At 39.6% G+C, this 19,535-nt stretch overlaps 1 protein-coding gene across 1 annotated transcript in view; it reads right to left on the bottom strand.

The window, feature by feature from the left end:
- LOC145391508 (uncharacterized) overlaps positions 1-19,535 on the bottom strand; it is a 208,150-nt gene that overhangs the window by 52,108 nt on the left and 136,507 nt on the right. The window contains exon 4 of the mRNA XM_080266136.1: positions 2,394-2,501. Coding sequence (XP_080122262.1) covers positions 2,394-2,501 — 108 coding nt within the window. The remainder of the gene's footprint in view (positions 1-2,393; positions 2,502-19,535) is intronic.

Below are 19,535 nucleotides of genomic sequence, written 5' to 3'. Positions count from 1 at the left end.
ACCCGATTGGCACATCGCAATTCTCTCTTGACTGTTTTCTAAACCCAGTCTGCCTTATTCCCAGTTGCTTGCAGTACTACCAACTATATCCAAGGTTTATTATCAATATTCCTTCCTGTTCTAGTCCCATTCTTACCCTCCTCGTCTTCTTCCCACTCTTCTCCAGTTGTCTTTCTGTTCTCCACCCTATGTCACTACCAACAGCCGGGAGTTACAGGAACATTGAGGTCTCGTTTTTGTGATCTATTCCTTGCTAGTATTTGTTTGAGTGAGCCTGGAAGTCTGTGCCTATTATATCAGTAGGCGAAATTAAACAAACATTTGTGCCCACTCCTACTTCTCGCCCTCTCTCTTCCCTAGGAAAATGTTCCCATTCTCCTCATACTGTTCACTGAATCACGAAGCAGTATCAGAAACACTAAAGTTTCGAACTGCTGCATCATGTGTGGCGTAACGATTGGGAGAAAGAGCCTGTTGCATGGCATGAAACTGTCGAATGTTGAGGAGCAAAAAGGTTACAGGAATAGACAAGAAATAGAGAAGAGTGCGGTTTATTACGTAGATTAGCGTCGTGGGTGATATAAGGTAGACAGGACGGAGAGAGAGAGGAGTGGAGATGAAGGATAACGGGAGAGGGAAGGAGGAGGGGACGGTGGGAAGGGACAAGGGATGGATACGAGGGAGAGAACAGAGTTTCACCACGCGACGACATTCATCTGTCGTCTTTTACACATTTTTACGCTAATCAGATATAAAGAATATTGTATTCTGGGTGATTTATAGTATTAATTCTTACAAACACGTCTTTAAAGTGTATAAAAGCCTGTGTGGCAACTAGTTCCCATACACCGTTGCCAGACAAAACGACCCACATCACATAAGCAGGCTTGCAGCGAATTTGTGCTGACGTCTGTACACCTATGTCCGCATGATGCACTATAAAACATGCCTGCATTTACTTCAAACGTCACTTATTGTTTTATAAAATTTTATAATCAACTTTAATTATTTATAACAGTAAACTTTTAAATCAAATTTTGATCTCTTCAGTGTCGGAAATTGTTCCATATTGAAACTGGCTGCTTATCGTGTAAGCAGTTTGCAAATATAAATATATATAAAATAAGAAGTGCTACAGATTTACCACGCTCCTCATTGATAATTAACCAATGAACAGACGCTTGAACTGCTGACATTAATAGTATCTTTAAGATCACAAAGATAAATTCACTTTTTTTTTTTTGTTAATTATTTACGCTTCAGGAAATGATATAAATGTATACTTCCATTTTCCTTACTTTTACATTGTGACGATGTGGACCTGTTAACTGCACAGCACACCATAATCCTGTCTTGGAGTGATAAGTCAGGAAAAACCGAGGAACCTGACCTCGTTAACCCTAATGGAGCGGGACTCGGGTACCACATGACGTTATGTGCTGTGTGGTCCTATTTTTAGCCAGAAATGATCAGACCTTGTAGAGTATCTCACTAGACCTTGTTACCCACATAATACTTCAGCACCAACTCCAGTTATATAGGAATGTGGCCTGTTTTTCTGAAGCTGACCGTGCCCACAGGGTGATCTCTGAGAAAGTTAAAATGGGGTCGAGACAAAAGAGAAGACCACAAAACTCATGACTGGAGCAGGTTGATTGTTCATGTTGAGAGACACTTATAGTGGAAAAGAGTCACTGCCTGGAGAGTTTCATGAAGGGACTTTTGTGGGTGGAGTCAGAGGGTGAGTGAGGCTATGTACCCCTCGGCGTTTGCTGCCCCATGATGGTGATGATGACCCTCTACCGTTACCCCACTTCCCGCCCACACTGTACCCTGTCCCACTCAACCCTCTCTCAACACGCACTTCTTGCCCCCACTACTACCGTCTGCCAACACCTAGCGACATATTCATAAACTTTCTTATGGTTAAGCGATACACAATAATCGACTGTTTATATTTCTTTCATAACCAATGCTTCTCAACAAAACTAGAGTGAATAATTGAGTGAAATGTAAGAATCCGCAAAATTAATCATAACAATATATAACTCGTGAGGAGATTTATTCATCATAAGACTTGGTAGAGTCTTTATGAATACGACTCCTCCCTCCCTCTCCCTGTTGCTCCATGGGGCCGCATTTATAACCTCTCCTAAACGTAAGTTGTGTATAAAATTACTTGCCCATATGTTGCTTTATCTCGTATAGCCACCAAAGGCTTCATAATAATATTAAAAAATAATACTTTAAAATACGAGATAATAATGTAACAGTTAATGGAGACCAGTTTTCCTGTAAATTAATAGGACGCTTTTATATACGAACCCCCTCCACACACACACACACATACACACACACACACACACACACACACACACACACACACCACTAACCTGACAGGGTGTAATGGGCAGGAGCAGATGAGGAAAGGCCATCAGAGCTCTCGCTTCTCAGTTTCTTCAAGATTTCCAGGGTCTTTGGGACCATCATCTCATTCTCACCTGCAGATGATGGAACATTAGGTTCTTCTGACCCTTTCACTGAAGAGCGTCTTTATTAAGCTTTGTCATATTGTATGGTGAAACATTGTTTTTAAGCTTCGCTATGTATATATGGCAAGGCTTATTATTTTAAGTATTATTTTTCTTTGCACTTTTTTTTTTCTTAGATCTTGATGGTATTTTTCAGGAAGGCACCCTAGGGTAACACAAGTAATTATGCCAAATATAAATGATCTTGACCTATTTTTGAAAGTTTTATGCTCTTTTTTTTTTTTTTTGCAAAAATTGCTTATTTCAAATGCAGATATCTCTGAAACTAATTAAGATACAGCTATCTGGTTGAAAATCCTATGATAAAAAAGTTTCCTGAGAAATATGGCTGAATATTTTGCCATTTAGCCGAGAATAAAGTCCCTAATTCAAATCTGCTCAGTGTTTTCTTTGTAACAGGTTTAGGAGAAAACCACAAAAGCCATAAAGCTGTAACTTTATAGAAATATAGCTGTGGTCCCTCTCATTCTCTGAAAGGAATATGGTTACAGTTATGCATACGGTTTGTCAGTTATTGAGACAAATGTAAAATGTACCCATGGCGAAGCTTCCTTATTGTGGCTACACAGTAAATAGATAACTAGTGATCATCAGTCTCCACCCACTACTGTACATAGGTGGATACTGTTTTTTTTGCTGGTATTATTATTCTCGCCTCAGAGTCTTGCAACGATTCCAGGAGAGGCGGAGACTGTGCAAGGAATCTGAAGGACCCAGGTTATGTGTCCTGGCATGGACCATTGTTAATAGAAGAAAGATCCAAATCTCTCCAATGGGGTCAAGGTCACTGAAAGAAACAGTAGTAGACACATGCGTCCTTCGACAACTTGTTAGATCCCATGTTGAGGTTACACGAGAAGTTACAATAGGGTCTTCAGATCTTGTTTATAATACACATACCTTACAGCAAGGCAAATCTTCCTTATTGTAGCTACAGAACAGAAGTACGTAACTAATTATTGTTATTCCGACCTCAAAGAGTCTCCCAAGGTTCCAAGAGAACCGAAGACTGCACAAGGGGTCTGAAGGGCCCAGGTTATGTGTCCTGGCATGGACCATCGCTGATACAAAAAAAAATCCAAATCTCCTCAGTGAGGTCAAGGTCACTAAGAAACAGTAGGTGGAGACTAGCGTTTGTCCATGGGACAGTTACATTGTTCTGGTTGTTATTATTATTATTATTATTATTATTATTATTATTATTACATCTCTACATGACTTACTGTTAGCTTCTTCACTGGGAAGTTTTTTTTTTTTCCTGACATCTCTATACGATTTTATTCAGTTAAGGAAAAGCGTCTTATACTAAAAGGTTAACTGAAGACCGTATTTACCTTCTCAAATTCGAAATCTTTCACGATCTTAATCAAATCTTCTGGAGAGTAAGAAAGTATCTAAATTATGTCATCAGACTGACGGGCTACGATTCTTAATTTAATCTGACCGGTTAGACACAGCCTTCATTAACGCCTTCAACGCAAGAAGTCTTTCGAAGTAAGAAAAAAAATAATATTAAAATCTGAAAGTAGCAAGAATACTATAAGCTAATTGGACATCTTTGTGATGTGAAATGCTTGGAAATGAAGAGTTCCGTGCTGCGAAGATAGATAATTTACATAAGATGTAAGAATATATTTTATAGATAGATAGATAGATATAGATAGAAAGATAGATAGAAAGATATAGATATAAATATAAATGTATATTTTTACACAAGGTGCTACCCCAGAGTTCGCGAAATTTAGAAGCAGGGAGGAAACCATCTGTCGTACGGGGTGTGGATTCTACTTGGCAGTGCATGTACCTTTGTCAATGTTTCATGTGGTGTTGTGCAGGGTGGGTGCGTTTGCTTAGTGTGTATGTTTTATCGATCATTGTGTTTGGGTTGCTTTGTGTATTCTGTGATCTCAAAAATGGAGGATGTGAAAGAGCAACCTATGTGCATCAAGTTTTGTGTGAAACTCGGGAAGAACGCGACGGAAACTCATAGTGTTAAAACAAACATTTGGTGACAGTGTTTTGGGGGTTACACAGACCTACGACTGCTTAAATGTTTTTAAAAAACAGACGAACGTTAAAAGATGATGATGCACGTTCTTGTCACCCTTCCACCAATGCAGCTGCTGACAGTGTGGGGAAAGTTCGTGCAACCATCCTCACAGATTGCAGGAGGACAACCCACGATGTTTGTGACATTGTTAGCCTATCGTATGGAACTTGTCGACACATTTTGTGTGGCGAAGTGAGCCAATAACGTTCAGACAAGTGGTGCACAAACAAATGGGTACTTCACCATGACAACGCACCCGAACACACAGCCTTTGTTGTTCAGCAGTTTTTGGCATTAAAAAAAAAAAAAAAAATGCTGGTTGTCCCCCTCCCCCGTATTCACCACATTTGACCCTCGGTGATTCTTTCCTCTTTCCGAAAATGAGAATCTAGCTGAAAGGACTAAGATTTGACACCATTGAAGAGATCCAGGAGAAAATCGCAGAAGGTCCTCAATAAGCTGAAGCTCAAGGACTTCCAGAACGCTTTCCCGATTGTGGAAGAAGCGCGGGGATCGATGTACAGTATGTACGCCCGAGGAGATTACTAAACACTGAAGGGGATGGTGGTGATTACGTCTATATGTAATTTTTTTTTCCTTCTTCAGTCAAATTTCGGGAACTTTTGGGTAGCACTTCGTGTGTAAATATATCAATCTATCTATCTATCCATCTCTCTCTCTCTCTCTCTCTCTCTCTCTCTCTCTCTCTCTCTCTCTCTCTCTCTCTCTCTCTCTCTCTCTCTCTCTCTCTCTCTCTCTATATATATATATATATATATATATATATATATATATAAACAGTGGAAGAAACAGTACCAAAATGTTTATCTCTAGTGTTATGAGGCAGCAGGTTCGGCTCGCCCTGAACGCTCTTCATCAAGAAGTTTCAGCATTTGCGCATAATTTAATCCATTTCAACAACACATGGCACTGTGAATTCTAGATCCTAGAAATGATGTGATACATTTTGACCACAGAGGAACCATCAAGCATTAGTAAGGTGTTAGATCACAGTACCAATATTGCATTACCTCTAAAAGTAATGGAGTTACAGCGGAATTTACTCACAACGTTGGGATACTGAAGAAAAAATAAGAAACGTTTCTTGAGTGCTTTTCTTAAAATTCACCACCATTGCTAAAGCACACACACACACACACACACACACACACACACACACACACACACACACACACACACACACACACACACACACACACACACACACACACACCAAACTGGGCACCAAAACTGGGTTTTCTCGGAAATTATTAAAGCGAAAGCGAACCTTCACAAAGGGATTGAAAGTTTACAGTAAAGTAAATCTAGAGTTGTTACTTACATGGTTTTTCTTAGAATTTCAAAATGAGCATTAATACCAAGCAAGTAGAATGGCACACTTCTTTTAAATGAAATAACATATACAAGACTGCTAGCTCTAGCATGTACCACACTTTGATGCGTGGACACCTATAACCTGATAGATGCTGCATTAAGCCCAAAACAGGGCACAAATACTACATCTGCCAGAATTTTCAATTTCCAGTTTTATTTTGCGGGCAAATCGGAGAGCTCACATATGGATGTTTTTTCATTATAATAATGCGTACAAATTTTTCTCATTCATTTTAGGCGAGCCCCGTGCCTAATAATGAGGTCAAAAATACTTTGTGATGTTCGAGTGTTTTGTGGTGTTGGCTATATACGTCAAGGGATGAAGTTTTATTGGTTTTACACATATATACTTTTATTCACTTACTCCCATTGGTCACCAGCAAAGGTATTACAAGAAACAAATAAGATTTTCTTCAAAGAGAATGCGGTTCCCACGGAGAGAGATCGCAGGGGTAAAGGAACAATCTTGGCAAAGAATCTATGACTCACCTCTCAACAAATATATGCAGAAACTTTTCACTATCTCAAAAACAAATAATAGTTGATATATGTCTCAATTATTATTATTTAAACAATATGCGTAAAGCTGCTTATATTTCATGAATACCAACCATTATAGCCATTGCTAGAATCTCATGTACTGGGTAAATAATGATCAGTACGACTAAGGAGCTATATTAGTATTCACCTTTATATGAACTCACACCATCGTAAAGTCGTGGATATTGATGTCAAGTCAAGCCCTTGGGTGGGAAAGGAGGTCTGGATGATGATGATTATGATATATATATATATATATATATATATATATATATATATATATATATATACATATATCTAACTATCTATCTATCTATCTATATATATATATCCATATATCTATCTAACTATCTCTCTCTCTCTCTCTCTCTCTCTCTATATATATATCTATATATATATCTATATATATATATATATATATATATATATATATATATATATATATATATATATATATGAAAAACAAATCAATTAACACGTGATTCATAGATATACTAATATCCATAAGGAAAAAGGAAACATGAAATATCCCCAGCGTTTTCGTGTATTCACAACTTCTCGGGAGAGCAGAGTGAAGGATGTGGAGGAGTACACCTGTATTTTTTTTTTTTAATACAGAAAGAGGAACTGGGAAGTCCCAGAGTTAAGCACACACTTGTAGATGACGGAATTTGTGTACGGGTAGGTATGCATATGTATTCTGCATGTACAGAATGTGTTTATCTATCTATCTATCTATAGCCCGACGCCCTAATCCCGCAAAGGGTGGCCGCAGACAAAACGCCTCCAAGTCACTGTCGCCCACCATTTGACTACCCTCCCCCCAACTCACCCCCCCCTCCCTCATATACCTCTCAACTCCATCCCTCCACCTCATCCTCGGTCTACCCCTCCCTCTCCCTCCCTCCACCTCACCTACATACACCCTCTTAGTCAGTCTTTCATTATCCATTCTCTCCACATGTCCAAACCACCTCAGTGTATTTCTCCTAATCTTTTCAACCACATCCACATCTACCCCGCAACGTTCCTTCACTTCTTCATTCGTCAACCTGTCCCTCCACGTCACTCCACATGCTCCTCTCAAGTAACTCATTTCCACTGCTCTCACTCTTGACTTGTTCCCCTCTTGCAAGGTCCACGCCTCGCTTCCATACGTCAGGGTAGGGATCACAATACCATCATGCAGTGACTTCTTACTTCCATACTCACCTCCCTATTTCTCATCACTGCTTTCAGTGTACCAACAACCTTTCTTCCCTGCTGTACCCTTGCACGTACTTCATCCCCCAAAGTTCCGTCCTTACTCATCACACTACCCAAGTACTTGAATGCACTCACATTCTCCATATCCTCACCATTCAACCTCACTGGACACTCTGTGACTTCATTCCTCTCAAACACCATAACTTTACTTTTGTTTACATTAACTTTCAGCTTCCTCCTCCTACACACTGTCCCAAATTCATTCACCAAACCTTGCAACTCCCATTCATCTTCACCCAACAATACTGTATCATCAGCAAACAGCAACACCGGAAGCTTCCAAATCTCACCCTCATTCATTAGGGCCAGCCCCACATCCACTGCCCTACCTTGCATCTCCTTTACAACCCCATCCATATATATATTAAACAGCCATGGAGACATCACACACCCCTGTTTCAGTCCCACATTGAGATCAAAGAACTCACTCAGCTCACCATCCACTCGCACCGTAGCCCTAGCTCCCTCGTACATACTCTTCACAGCTCTCAACAATTTCCCCTCCACTCCATATATTCTTAATACCTTCCACATACCTTACCTATCTATTCTGTCATAAGCTTTCTCCAAGTCCATGAAGGCAGCATACACTTTCCTTCCCTTCTCTAGATACTTCTCCACTAAACATCTTAGAACAAATATCTGATCTATACACCCTTTTCCCTTCCTAAATCTCCCTTGTTCTTCTCCAACTAGCTCCTCTGTCATATGCCTAACCCTGTCAATGAGTATTCTACCATATATTTTACCAGTCACACTAAGAAGGCAAATACCCCTATGGTTACCACATGCTTCTCTCTCCCCTTTTCCTTTGTACAGAGGAACAATTATACCTGATTTCCAGTCCTCTGGAACCCTTCCCTCTTCCCAAGCCAATCTACACAACTTCCATATCCACTCCACAACAATCTCACCCCCAAACCTAAGCATTTCACCACACACTCCATCAATTCCTGGGGCCTTTCCCAGCTTAATCTTCTTCATCACTTCCACTACTTCCGCCCTACTGATCTCTTCCTCCCTCCTCTCATCTCTTCTTCTCCCAGCCATTCCCCAACCACTTATACTCACAATGCTCTCACTCTCTACATTCAACAAATCCTCAAAGTGCTCCTTCCATCTCCTCAATTTCTCTCTCTTCTCCACAAACAATCTATTATTCCTATCTTTCACTCCCCTACTATTTCCCCTTTCACACTGCCTTACTTTCTTTACCTCCTTCCAAAACAGTTTCTTACTCTCCCTCCATTTCACACTCAGATGTGTTTATACTGTACATATATTTGTGTATATTTATGTTTATGCAAATTTACCCTTATTTATGTATGTATGAGTTTGTAGGTGCTTAAGTAGGTACGTATGTAGCTGTATTCATATGTGTATATATGACTGGGTACATATTTATACACGTAGTTTCGTAAAATTGTTACATAAATCAGTCTTCATGTATCTATAATAGGCATGCATATGTTTAATGGCTTTATGTATATGCGTAATTGTCTGTTAAGTATGGCTAGGTATATGATTAATTTGCATAGCTAAATAAGAGAGAGAGAGAGAGAGAGAGAGAGAGAGAGAGAGAGAGAGAGAGAGAGAGTTGACTGGAGTAGGGTTAGGACGCCCATGCTTGATAATCCCCTCCCCACACCCTATTAATCCTTCTTAAGATCTTAATCCTACGACATTCCTCGCTTGAGCTTACCATACGGTGTCTGATTCTTTCTTATCCATAAATATATACTTAATTATGTTTTATGTATGTAATTTTTAATTATTTATTATTTTTAATTTGATAAAATTACAAATAAGCATGTCAGTGTAGAACACTTGGTTGGTGTCAGCGACTTATTCTGCTCCCTTGGAACTTTCCCTTCCATCTTTATGTATAAAAGTGATACCTGTGCTCCATTCCTTCACTTTGCTCTCCCCCACGTTGTGAATACACGAAACGTTCGGGACATATCCTGTTTCCTTTCCCTTATCAGCATATAATCATCATCATCAGCCGTTTGAGTATCCACTGCGGGACCGGCCTATCCCGACCGAAGTCGGGACGATACAGCCAATATATCTCTACCAAATGGCTTAGGCTGTCTGGTAGAGATTGTATGTAGGGTGAGAAGTGCTTGTAAGTGTAACTGTAGTGTTGGAGTGGCTTTGTATGTGTGTGTAGTCTGTGAACCAAGTGTAATCAGCCCGCGCAAGCCAACTGGGTGCAAGCATACTTTATAGTATGCGACACTGGTTCAACCACAGCACCCCTTTTGTCCGCCAATGCAGTACGTGGCCGGGTTAACACTCCCAAAGTTTATTACCCTGGCGGGGCGTGAACCCTGGTTCACCCGTGTACAAGACGCACACTGTACCACTGTACCACAGAGGCTTCTATCAGCATATATATATATGTATATATATATATATATATATATATATATATATATATATATATATATATATATATATATATCTATATCTATATCTATCTATCTATCTAACTATCTGTTTATCTATCTATATGCAAATAAATCACTTCATAACGCGTGATTCACAGATATGCTGATATCCACAAGAAAAATGAAACACGAAAATATTTTTGTGTTTCCTTTTCCTTGTGGATTATCTATCTATCTATTTAGATAGATAGATAGACAGACAGATAAATAGATAGATATATGGTGACTCAATGGCAGAGCGCCTGACTCATGACTGCAGAGTCGTGAGTTCCCCCTGGGCTCGGGTAAAGCTGCCTTGCCGGGAGAGGTAATGTTCTCGTGTCACCTAGTTGGAAGCAGCAGCCGTGGCTCTGTGGGTTAGAGCGCTCTGACCGTAGGGTCATAGGGTCGAGTCCACCCAAGGGTCATTGGCAGGCATTAGGAAGGGCAACCGGTCATAAAGTGCTACACGCTCCAAAACCGCGTCTCCAAAAACCAGGGGCGATGGCTTAGCCCTTATCGACAAAAGGGGACCTGGCGTAAAGCCATATATACATATATATATATATATATATATATATATATATATATATATATACACATCTGATTTTTTTTCTGTTTACATGTTTATTCTGCTATCTGCAACAGTACTGCTGTAAGTATACTGAAAGAACCTTTCCCTTACTTGCGTTTTAGCTATTACTGCGACCTAAATATGAATGATACTGTTTTAGCATTTATGTGAAAAAACGACTTTAAAACGGTGTTGTCACTAAAAGCTTGGGAAAATCAGTAGTTGCTTGACAATATATATATATATATATATATATATATATATATATATATATATATACTGTATAGATAGGTAGATAGATAGATAGATAGATGTAGATAGAGATAGATAGATATAGATAGATAGATAGATACAGTATAGAAACAATCTGTAGAAATCTGTAGATTATTTTGTCATAAATTCAAGAACATTATAAGCATATTAAGTTAAATTATTCACAATATTCCAAAACCGGAAGATAAATTATTTCCAAGAAAATTTTTTTCAACCAATTTAAAGGATCCCTTTAAAATAGTACTGATTGCTTCAGCCAGGTGGAACTCGAGCTTTGCAGCTGATTGGCTGTGACATGTAGATGTGTGCGGTACGTAGGAGGGCTACTGGGCCTTGAAATCAGGCTGTGAAGCCTATGCCCAGAGTCGGACACATAAAAAAATAATAATGATAATAATAATAGGAAAATTCGTGTAAAAGAAAGCCAGCTATGATTTTATTTCCAACTTTATGCTCTCTAGCTGGAAATAAAATTAACAGGTGAGTATTAATCTCCAATGTTGACCCAATCTGGAAAGTATTAGCTTGCAACACATGGCAATATAATATCTGACACAGACTCAGACAAATATGTTCAGCTTTGGCGAGCGGTCCCATTCCCTGGTTCGCAAGTTTATGATGTCATAATGCTGAAATGATGCCAGAGTTTCCAGGCTGTTTATCAGTCGTGATATTTCCCTGGCGCTCTTATGCTTAATACATTGAGGAAATATCACAGTTTATAACTGTCTGGAAACTCTAGCATCTTTATAAACATCATGAAATCATAAACCAGTGATCCTGGAGATGGGCGAGCTCGTTAAAGTTAACTTCAAATTTTATCTGAGTCTGTGTCAGATAATATATTGCTGTTTCACAAACAAATAATTACATCCCAGATAGGGTCAGCATTTTTGATTAACACACATCTATTAATTTTATTTGCAGCTAAAGAGCATAAGGATGAGAATTAAAACAGTGAGCTTTCCATTACCCGAATTTTTCTAATACTGAAAGCCAATCAGCTGCAAGGATTGAAACTCAGTGTCAATTGCTAAGCTCAGGTAAATGCACTACAGTATATAAACATACAGTTCTGCCAGAGATAGATTTCATTTATGGAAATCACTAAACCTGTGGAGCAACGGGCCAGTGTAGATATAAAAAAATGGGTCACTGGACAGAATGTTGGTAATTCATATCATAAAAGGAAAGTAGGCAATACTCATGCACTACAGAGGTATCAATCTATCACAAAATAATAATCCTCTACTGCGTGTGGTATATTGACAGTTGGAGGGAAAACACAGTTATCAGCTTAGGATAATATTACATGTACTAGACAAAATAATGTACGAGGCAAATGCTAGAGAAAACTGAAGAAAATTCAGTGCATGGACAAGGCTCGGTCGATAAAAAGATTTTTTTTTTTTTTCACTGCTGATATGAATGCCATGAAGCATGTCACATACAAGAGGGCAGCAATGTTCTAATGATACATAAAGAATGAGAATCGTGAGGAAGAATGAACAACATTGGGAAGCGGTTAGTAAAAAAAAAAAAGGGGGGAGGGCGGGGTACACAACAATGGAATTACAACAGCTCTATGGAAAAAGTCCCCAGGACAAAACTGGCTTGAAAAAATAATTTTCTCAACAGTACAGCATCTGTATCCTGAAACCGAAAAAGTACTGAAGATATGACAGCTACAAATGATAACAACGATATCAGTGCAACATATGAACAATGTCTCTCAAGGAAATAAAATGCCAGATAAACGAAGAGTGCAAAGGTTAGCCAGCCTTAATGTTGGCCAACTCACTGACTGGAAGCTCTTGCTTGTAAAGACACCAACAGTTCAGTGCTGGGAAATAAACAAAACAAAAAAAAAACTAAATTTCTGTTTGTATTCATAAGGCAGGGCAGAAATATCAAAAGAAACGGCAGAGCATTTACAAAAAACATTCACGCCAGATGTTTTGTTAAACAATTCATCGGCAAGACTTGCTGGAAAAAAAAAAAAAATGACAGACCGGAAAGCTGTTGGTTGACAATTTTGGTTTTTGGAAAAGTAGTGGATCAACTACCTAAGGATACCTAAACTGATTAATGCAAGTTACAGGTACAGTCGCCAAACTTTCCACCTGGGCCACCTAGCCGCGAGAGGTGGGTAACGGGTGCTGGCAACAGTGTATATGTTTGTTCGTGTGTACATGGTCGACGAAAGTTCGGATCATCAACTCTCTTCGTCCATAGTGAACCTCTGTCAGAGTCAGAGTTCATCCCATAGATGGCTGGGTACGGAGTTAGGTGGTGAGAAAAATGTCTCAGGAGTAAGGCGCCTCTCCCATCGGCTCAGCCAGTTGCATGAAACTGGTCGCATGGAAAATTATTGTGTGCCACAGGTCGCGCTGACCAAGGCCAAAGATATATGACTATATAAATTTTATAATAAAGTAATATAAATAATATCCTTATATAAATATAAACTTTTATTTATAATACAATAATATATATTATACTATACATATTTGGCCTTGGTCCGTGCAACCTCTGACATGCAACAATTCCATGCGACCGGTTTCCTGCAACTGGTCGAGCCGGTGGGAGAGCTGCTTAAGGGGGGAGCTTGGCATAGTGAAGTCCAGGGCAGGTGCAGGACGTTGAGGGGAGGGAGTTACGTTATTCATACCGCCAGTGACAATAACTGCCGAACTAGTTTTTGAGATCCATTGGCAATCTACCAAATATTTACATTTTTAACAATACTAAACATGTTATTTTCTATGTTGTTTTTACATTGTTACAATAACATGTTAATGCACTAAATACTGGAATCACTCCAAGCCTTTCTCTCACACTCTCTTATTATATCAGTAATTCCATTTCATAGGGTTATCACTTGATACCATTATCATTATAGGTTGAAGATGAATGCATTTACCTAACATCTACAACCAGTTACAAGTAAGATTGCCTGTCATATTCACATCATGAATGACACTGACCAATAAACATTAGGATGATGTTCAGACACTGTTAACCGTTGCTTATTTCCTCGTTGGTAGTACTTCAGGCAGATGTTTTCCTGTGTTCTGTGGTGCACCACGAAGAGGTAGGAGATTAAAATATTGTCACCTCAGCAGGCAGAGAATTTATGCATACTTTTGTCGAATGTGGCTATTATATCAGCTATGATAATGATTTACCGTACCATTTTTCATATGACTATGATCATTACAGCACATCTTTATAGTCCATTCGTCTAATGTATGACTGAATTACACATTGCAAGGAAAACTGATTGTGAGCGGTGCCGCTTATATGTGCGGTCACACATTTACATGCTCATCGATTATTCACCGAACAACATTATCTCACATTATAGCAAGATGAAGACACCATCTCTTCACCACAATATGCAAAAGCTTCCATTCATTTTAAGCTCAATTTTATTGATTCATGAATTGTTTGGACATTTATATCACCATTGCCTGTGATATTACTTATGTGATTGGTAAATGCAACATAACGAACATGAAATTATCATTACAGGCTGGAACACTTTTTTTTTTTTTTTTTTTTTTTTTTTTTTTTAAATCCCGCGAACCTCGCTTTAGCCCCCGTCACCGAGGTCCGGAGTGCGAGGATATGTGATGTTGGTTGCTGACTGGCTGCTACCAAGACCTAGGTCATAAGACAAGGGCTTAGTGTTTAATAGGAGAAACCCATCTCTCCTGACGGGGGTGGAACCACGTCACACGGATCGCCTGGCGGAAGCGTTAACTACCAAGTCACCCACAGTACTGTTTCAAATATTTAATATATATCAACTATTAAAACAATTGCCGTGTTTGCACTGCAAGCACAGAGATCCACGTAATGATTAAGTGATGAGATGCTTAGGTTTTCTATTGTTAACGAAAGGTTGACTCATGACTAGCTGACTCAAGGCAGTATTCTGCCTCAACGAACGAGTTTCAACCTCCGACATCTACAGATCCTAACTCTCCTACTTAGTTTAAATTAATATCCTCCCAATGAGTAATCCTGTAACGATTAATGACTTAACTTCTCTAATCATGTCTCGGATCAAGAATGGTATTTCAATAGGTTTAATCGAGACCGGCCCAGGACTGGCTAAATGCAAAACGAACAGTCAGACACAGGTATCTACTTTTCAACCATAAGAGCCGGTCACACGACGGTTCTTCCCCCCCAGTATGCAGTAGACATTTTTTAGCCATGGGTTTATCATGTAATAATGAAAAAGAATACTTTTTTAAATATATAATATATGTAAAGATGCGGCCTTTTGAATTAGTTTACTTATTGTTTTCAATACTTGCATTATCCAACACTTTCAAGAAGCTCCTTTGAAATTCTATCGCCTAAAAATTGTCGACTGATTACTGGGATGAACTTTGAGGTTCACTAAGGAAAACGAGAGGTGATGATCCGAACTTTCATCAAGCATGTACACACGAACAAACAGATAGCCTACACTGTTGCCAGCACCCCTTACCCACCTCTCGTGGTGGGGTGGCCCAGGTGGAAAGTTTGGCGACTGTACTTGCAAATGATCCAAGCAATATGAAACATCCAGTGAAACCATTTAGAAATGTAATGCACTTGTCTCGATAGGTTTACAGTATATTTATTGACTTTGGCTGTTCTCCGCATACTGGCACAGTACAGTACAAAGTATACTTTTTCATAGAAATCACACTCTTTTATAGCAATGAATTTTCAGTATTAATCATTCACTGCTTGGGTTTAATTCTGGTTAGCAAATGTAAGGATGGAGAAAGTTAAGCAGCCTACAATATCTGTAATCATATCATTTATGTGTAACGTGGTAACTGCCGATATGTTTAAATAATCAGTGTCAGATTAATATGGTCTTGTCTGTGTACATCAGCAGTGGCTGCTGAGAAGATAATGAGGCGCGGCGGGTATACAGGACTGAAAGCCAGCCATTATCGGCAGGTCTCTGCCTGCATTATTCATGGCATAACAAGCACACCACGCACACGCACTAACAATCTGCACCCACTCGCTCCTCACGTGGACTAATCCGGGAAAGTAGCCAACCAGTGACCATCAGTATTTTCAAATATGGTAGCAGATTACTGTAAAGCCAAGTCTAAGTTTTCATTAGTCTTGCTATACTGACTTAAAAGAGATCAGTGATAATAGGAAATATCTTGGGAGTGCATGAAGAGCGAATCACGGGGTGAACCTTATAGAAGGAAACAGAAGTCGCCTCCATGTGGGAGATCAGATACAAATGATGCAGGGAAGTTGCCTGGTCATGATTCTCAGTCTTTCTCTAAGGCCAAAACTATTATCATTAGTGCCACGTATCAGAATGTACTCTTCGCGCATACAAGCACACCCAGGAAATCTGCGAGAATCCAGCCACTGGTGGGCCGCTGGTGCCAGAGTGCTGGGTGATGGTCTTTGTGATGGCCAAGCAGTGGGTGACATGACTCACTTGCTTCTTTGTCCATCTGGTGTGTCTGGTTTGCTTGGCCTACATCTCTGCCCTCCAACGACTAGTTAGTTATTGCAGTTCTAACTGGGCAGGCGATGGTAAAGAAGGATGTCCGACTTGGTGGTGGTGGTGAGGGAGGGGCTGCTCTTTGTGGAAGAGTTTAAGTTTGTAAGTTCATTTATAGTTAATGAAAATGGTTGCATTTCTTTGCCATTTATCTTACTAGTCTTTCTGTTCTGTTTCCACCTTCAAGTATATTGCAAAGCACTATTTATCTAACCAGTAAAAAGCCTTTGTGGGCGAGGTACAAGCGAGAGCATTTAAATCCGAAAGCATTGAAATGTCGCCTTACACCCCGAGGATTCCTAGAGTATATTAATTGCTATCTACCTACCAAGTTTCATGCATTTACGACATTACGACAACCTGTCTGGCCTGTGGCCCTCTTTTGAAGATTTCCGACATGCTGCACTTGGTGCGCGTCTCGTGCCACATGCACCGCCGGGGTGTGATGAAACCTGTCAAAAACAAACTTAAAGAATGGGGCTATAATGTGGTGCAAACCACGCTGTGATCAGCCCTGTGATTGCTGAGATATAAGCTTCTCAAAAACATTACAGTCGGGCCGGGTCGGGCCGCTCATATGTAAGAAAATGCCACTACTTGACTAGAGACTTACGAGAGCTTTGTCTTCGCCCTTAATCAGCAGAGTTTTCTGCATGCATTTTGTATGTTGTTGCCTGCTTTCTATCTTTTGCTAGTTTTTCTTCATCGTCACACTAACTCCTCATTTGTAAGCCTTGTATTGTCACCAGAAGAGAACATTTGCAGGCTGCATTCACTTTGTCTCCTGTTCAGACATTTTCTGGCGTTTCTAATTTACCTAGCTGTACCCGCCTGTTGTGAAAATTAAAAGTGAATTTAGTGACCTGTGATAGTGTTCTGCTAGTGTGTTGTAGTGGCCTGTAATAGTGCTGTACTAGTGTGTTGTGGTGACCTGTGATAGTGGTGTGCTAGTGTGCTGTAGTCTGCAACAGTGTTGTGCTAGTGTGTTGTGGTGAAATATAATAGTGTTGTGCTAGTGTGTTCTAGTGACCTGTCGTAGTGTTTTGCTAGTGCGTTCAAGTAATTCTGTGCGTGATGGCTTACTTTATGGAGAGTTATGTTCTCATTGCAAGTTTTGAGAAGGATTACCTTGTGTTAAAGGGAGAATTTCTCAGATTAAAACGGGAGCTACAGGTTCTCAGACAAGAGAAGTCACAAATGAGGGACTTGTTGGGGAAGAAAGAGAAAAAGGCTGAAGGTTGGACACTTATTCACAAGGGTGCAACAAAGTTCACACTTAAGAAACAAGCAGGGAAAAAAACCTCATGCATTCGACACATTACATGACGAATGTGAAGGGAAGACAAAGGGGGAAGCAGAGGAGGAGGAAGAAGAGAGCACTTCCTATACCGTGAGATCAGGAAAGGCAAGAAAAATTTTGTCACTGATGGAGACTCCCAGGTAAGATATCTAAATAGAGCAGTGTAGGCTATACTCCATTCACTAAACATGAGTGTCTTCTGGGGGCCAGGGTGAGTAATAAGTTGGGAAAATTTTTCAAATATCGTGAAGGATAGTGGAGACAAACCCACTGTCTGCCTCAGTGTAGAAGGCAACGATATTGGTAGGTGTAGGAGCGAGGTACTGTGGCAGCAGTACAAGGATATGTTGGAGAAGGTTAGGGAGAGGGGAGGGAACCCTGTAGTACTCGGTGTTTTGCCTAGGAGGGGGGTTGGGAGGTAATGATTGAGCAAAGTGACAGGTTTTAATTGCCGCCTTGAAAGGTATTGCAAAGTTAATGCAATTCCTTTCATAGACAGCTGGGACCAGTTTTACGGACGGAATGCCACGGATAGTTGAGATGAGATTCATCTTCGTAGGCAGGGAGTTACTGTTTTAGCTAGAATGATAGACAGGGAGTTATAGTTTTTTTGTTTTTTTTTCGAGGTTGAAAGCTTTTTAGCTAGAATGATAGACAGGGAGTTATAGTTTTTTTTTTTTTTTTTTCGAGGTTGAAAGTTTTTTTTAGCTAGAATGATAGACAGGGAGTTAGAGGTTTTTTTTTTCGAGGTTCAAAGTTAAAAGTACAGGAAGTTGTAACAACTCCACCTAGAAATCATTATCAGCAGGTTAGGATAGATGCATCGAGACTTGCAAAAATAAGAACAGTTTAACCATTAGTGTAGATACATCCACTCAGGCACCTCAAAATGAGCAGGCGATGATAGAGGAGAGAACAAACGATGATAGAGGAGTGAAGAGTGATAGTAAAAAAATTGCTAGGTTAGTAAAGAGCTTCCCAGTTATTAATAAAAACAAAAAAAGTAAGTCCCAAGGTAGAGGTATAACTACTCGTAATAATCTGAAAGTGTACTACACAAACAGCATGAGTTTGCATAATGAAATTGGATGAACTGAGGGCTTTAATATGTACAAAGAAAATAGACATTGCTGTTATTGATGAAAATTGCATGAATACAGACACTGGAGAATTTTTTGCAGAATATCAGATAAAACACTAATACTTTGGTGTCAAACCATCTGGGAAAAAAGGGAGGCGGGGTAGCTATTTATGTAAAGGATACATTAAACTCTTACAATAAAGCCGACACTAAAGCAAACAGGGACACGGAAAATGTCTGGGTTGAAGTTAGTAGCAAAACGGTGAAATTAGTCTTAGGAGCTATTTACAGATCCCCCAAATTAAGTAGAGCAGATAGTAAACACCTTTGGGAGGAAATCAGGAAAGCGTCACAGTCCAGCTTATTAATAATTGTACAGGATCTTAACTTGCCAAGGATAGACTGGAGAAATCAGATTGGGGCTGCAGAGTCAGAGGAAATTCTTGAGGTACCGTATTACACAAAAATTTCCTTACCAGTATATCAGGAAGCCCATCTTAGGTAATAATATACTAGATTTGGTTTTGTCT

The sequence above is a fragment of the Coenobita brevimanus genome, chromosome 18 (genome assembly GCF_032717465.1).
Source record: "Coenobita brevimanus isolate Jiangsu-jjx chromosome 18, ASM3271746v2, whole genome shotgun sequence".
Lineage (NCBI taxonomy): Eukaryota > Metazoa > Arthropoda > Malacostraca > Decapoda > Coenobitidae > Coenobita > Coenobita brevimanus.
This window is presented reverse-complemented; position numbering and strand designations above follow the sequence as displayed.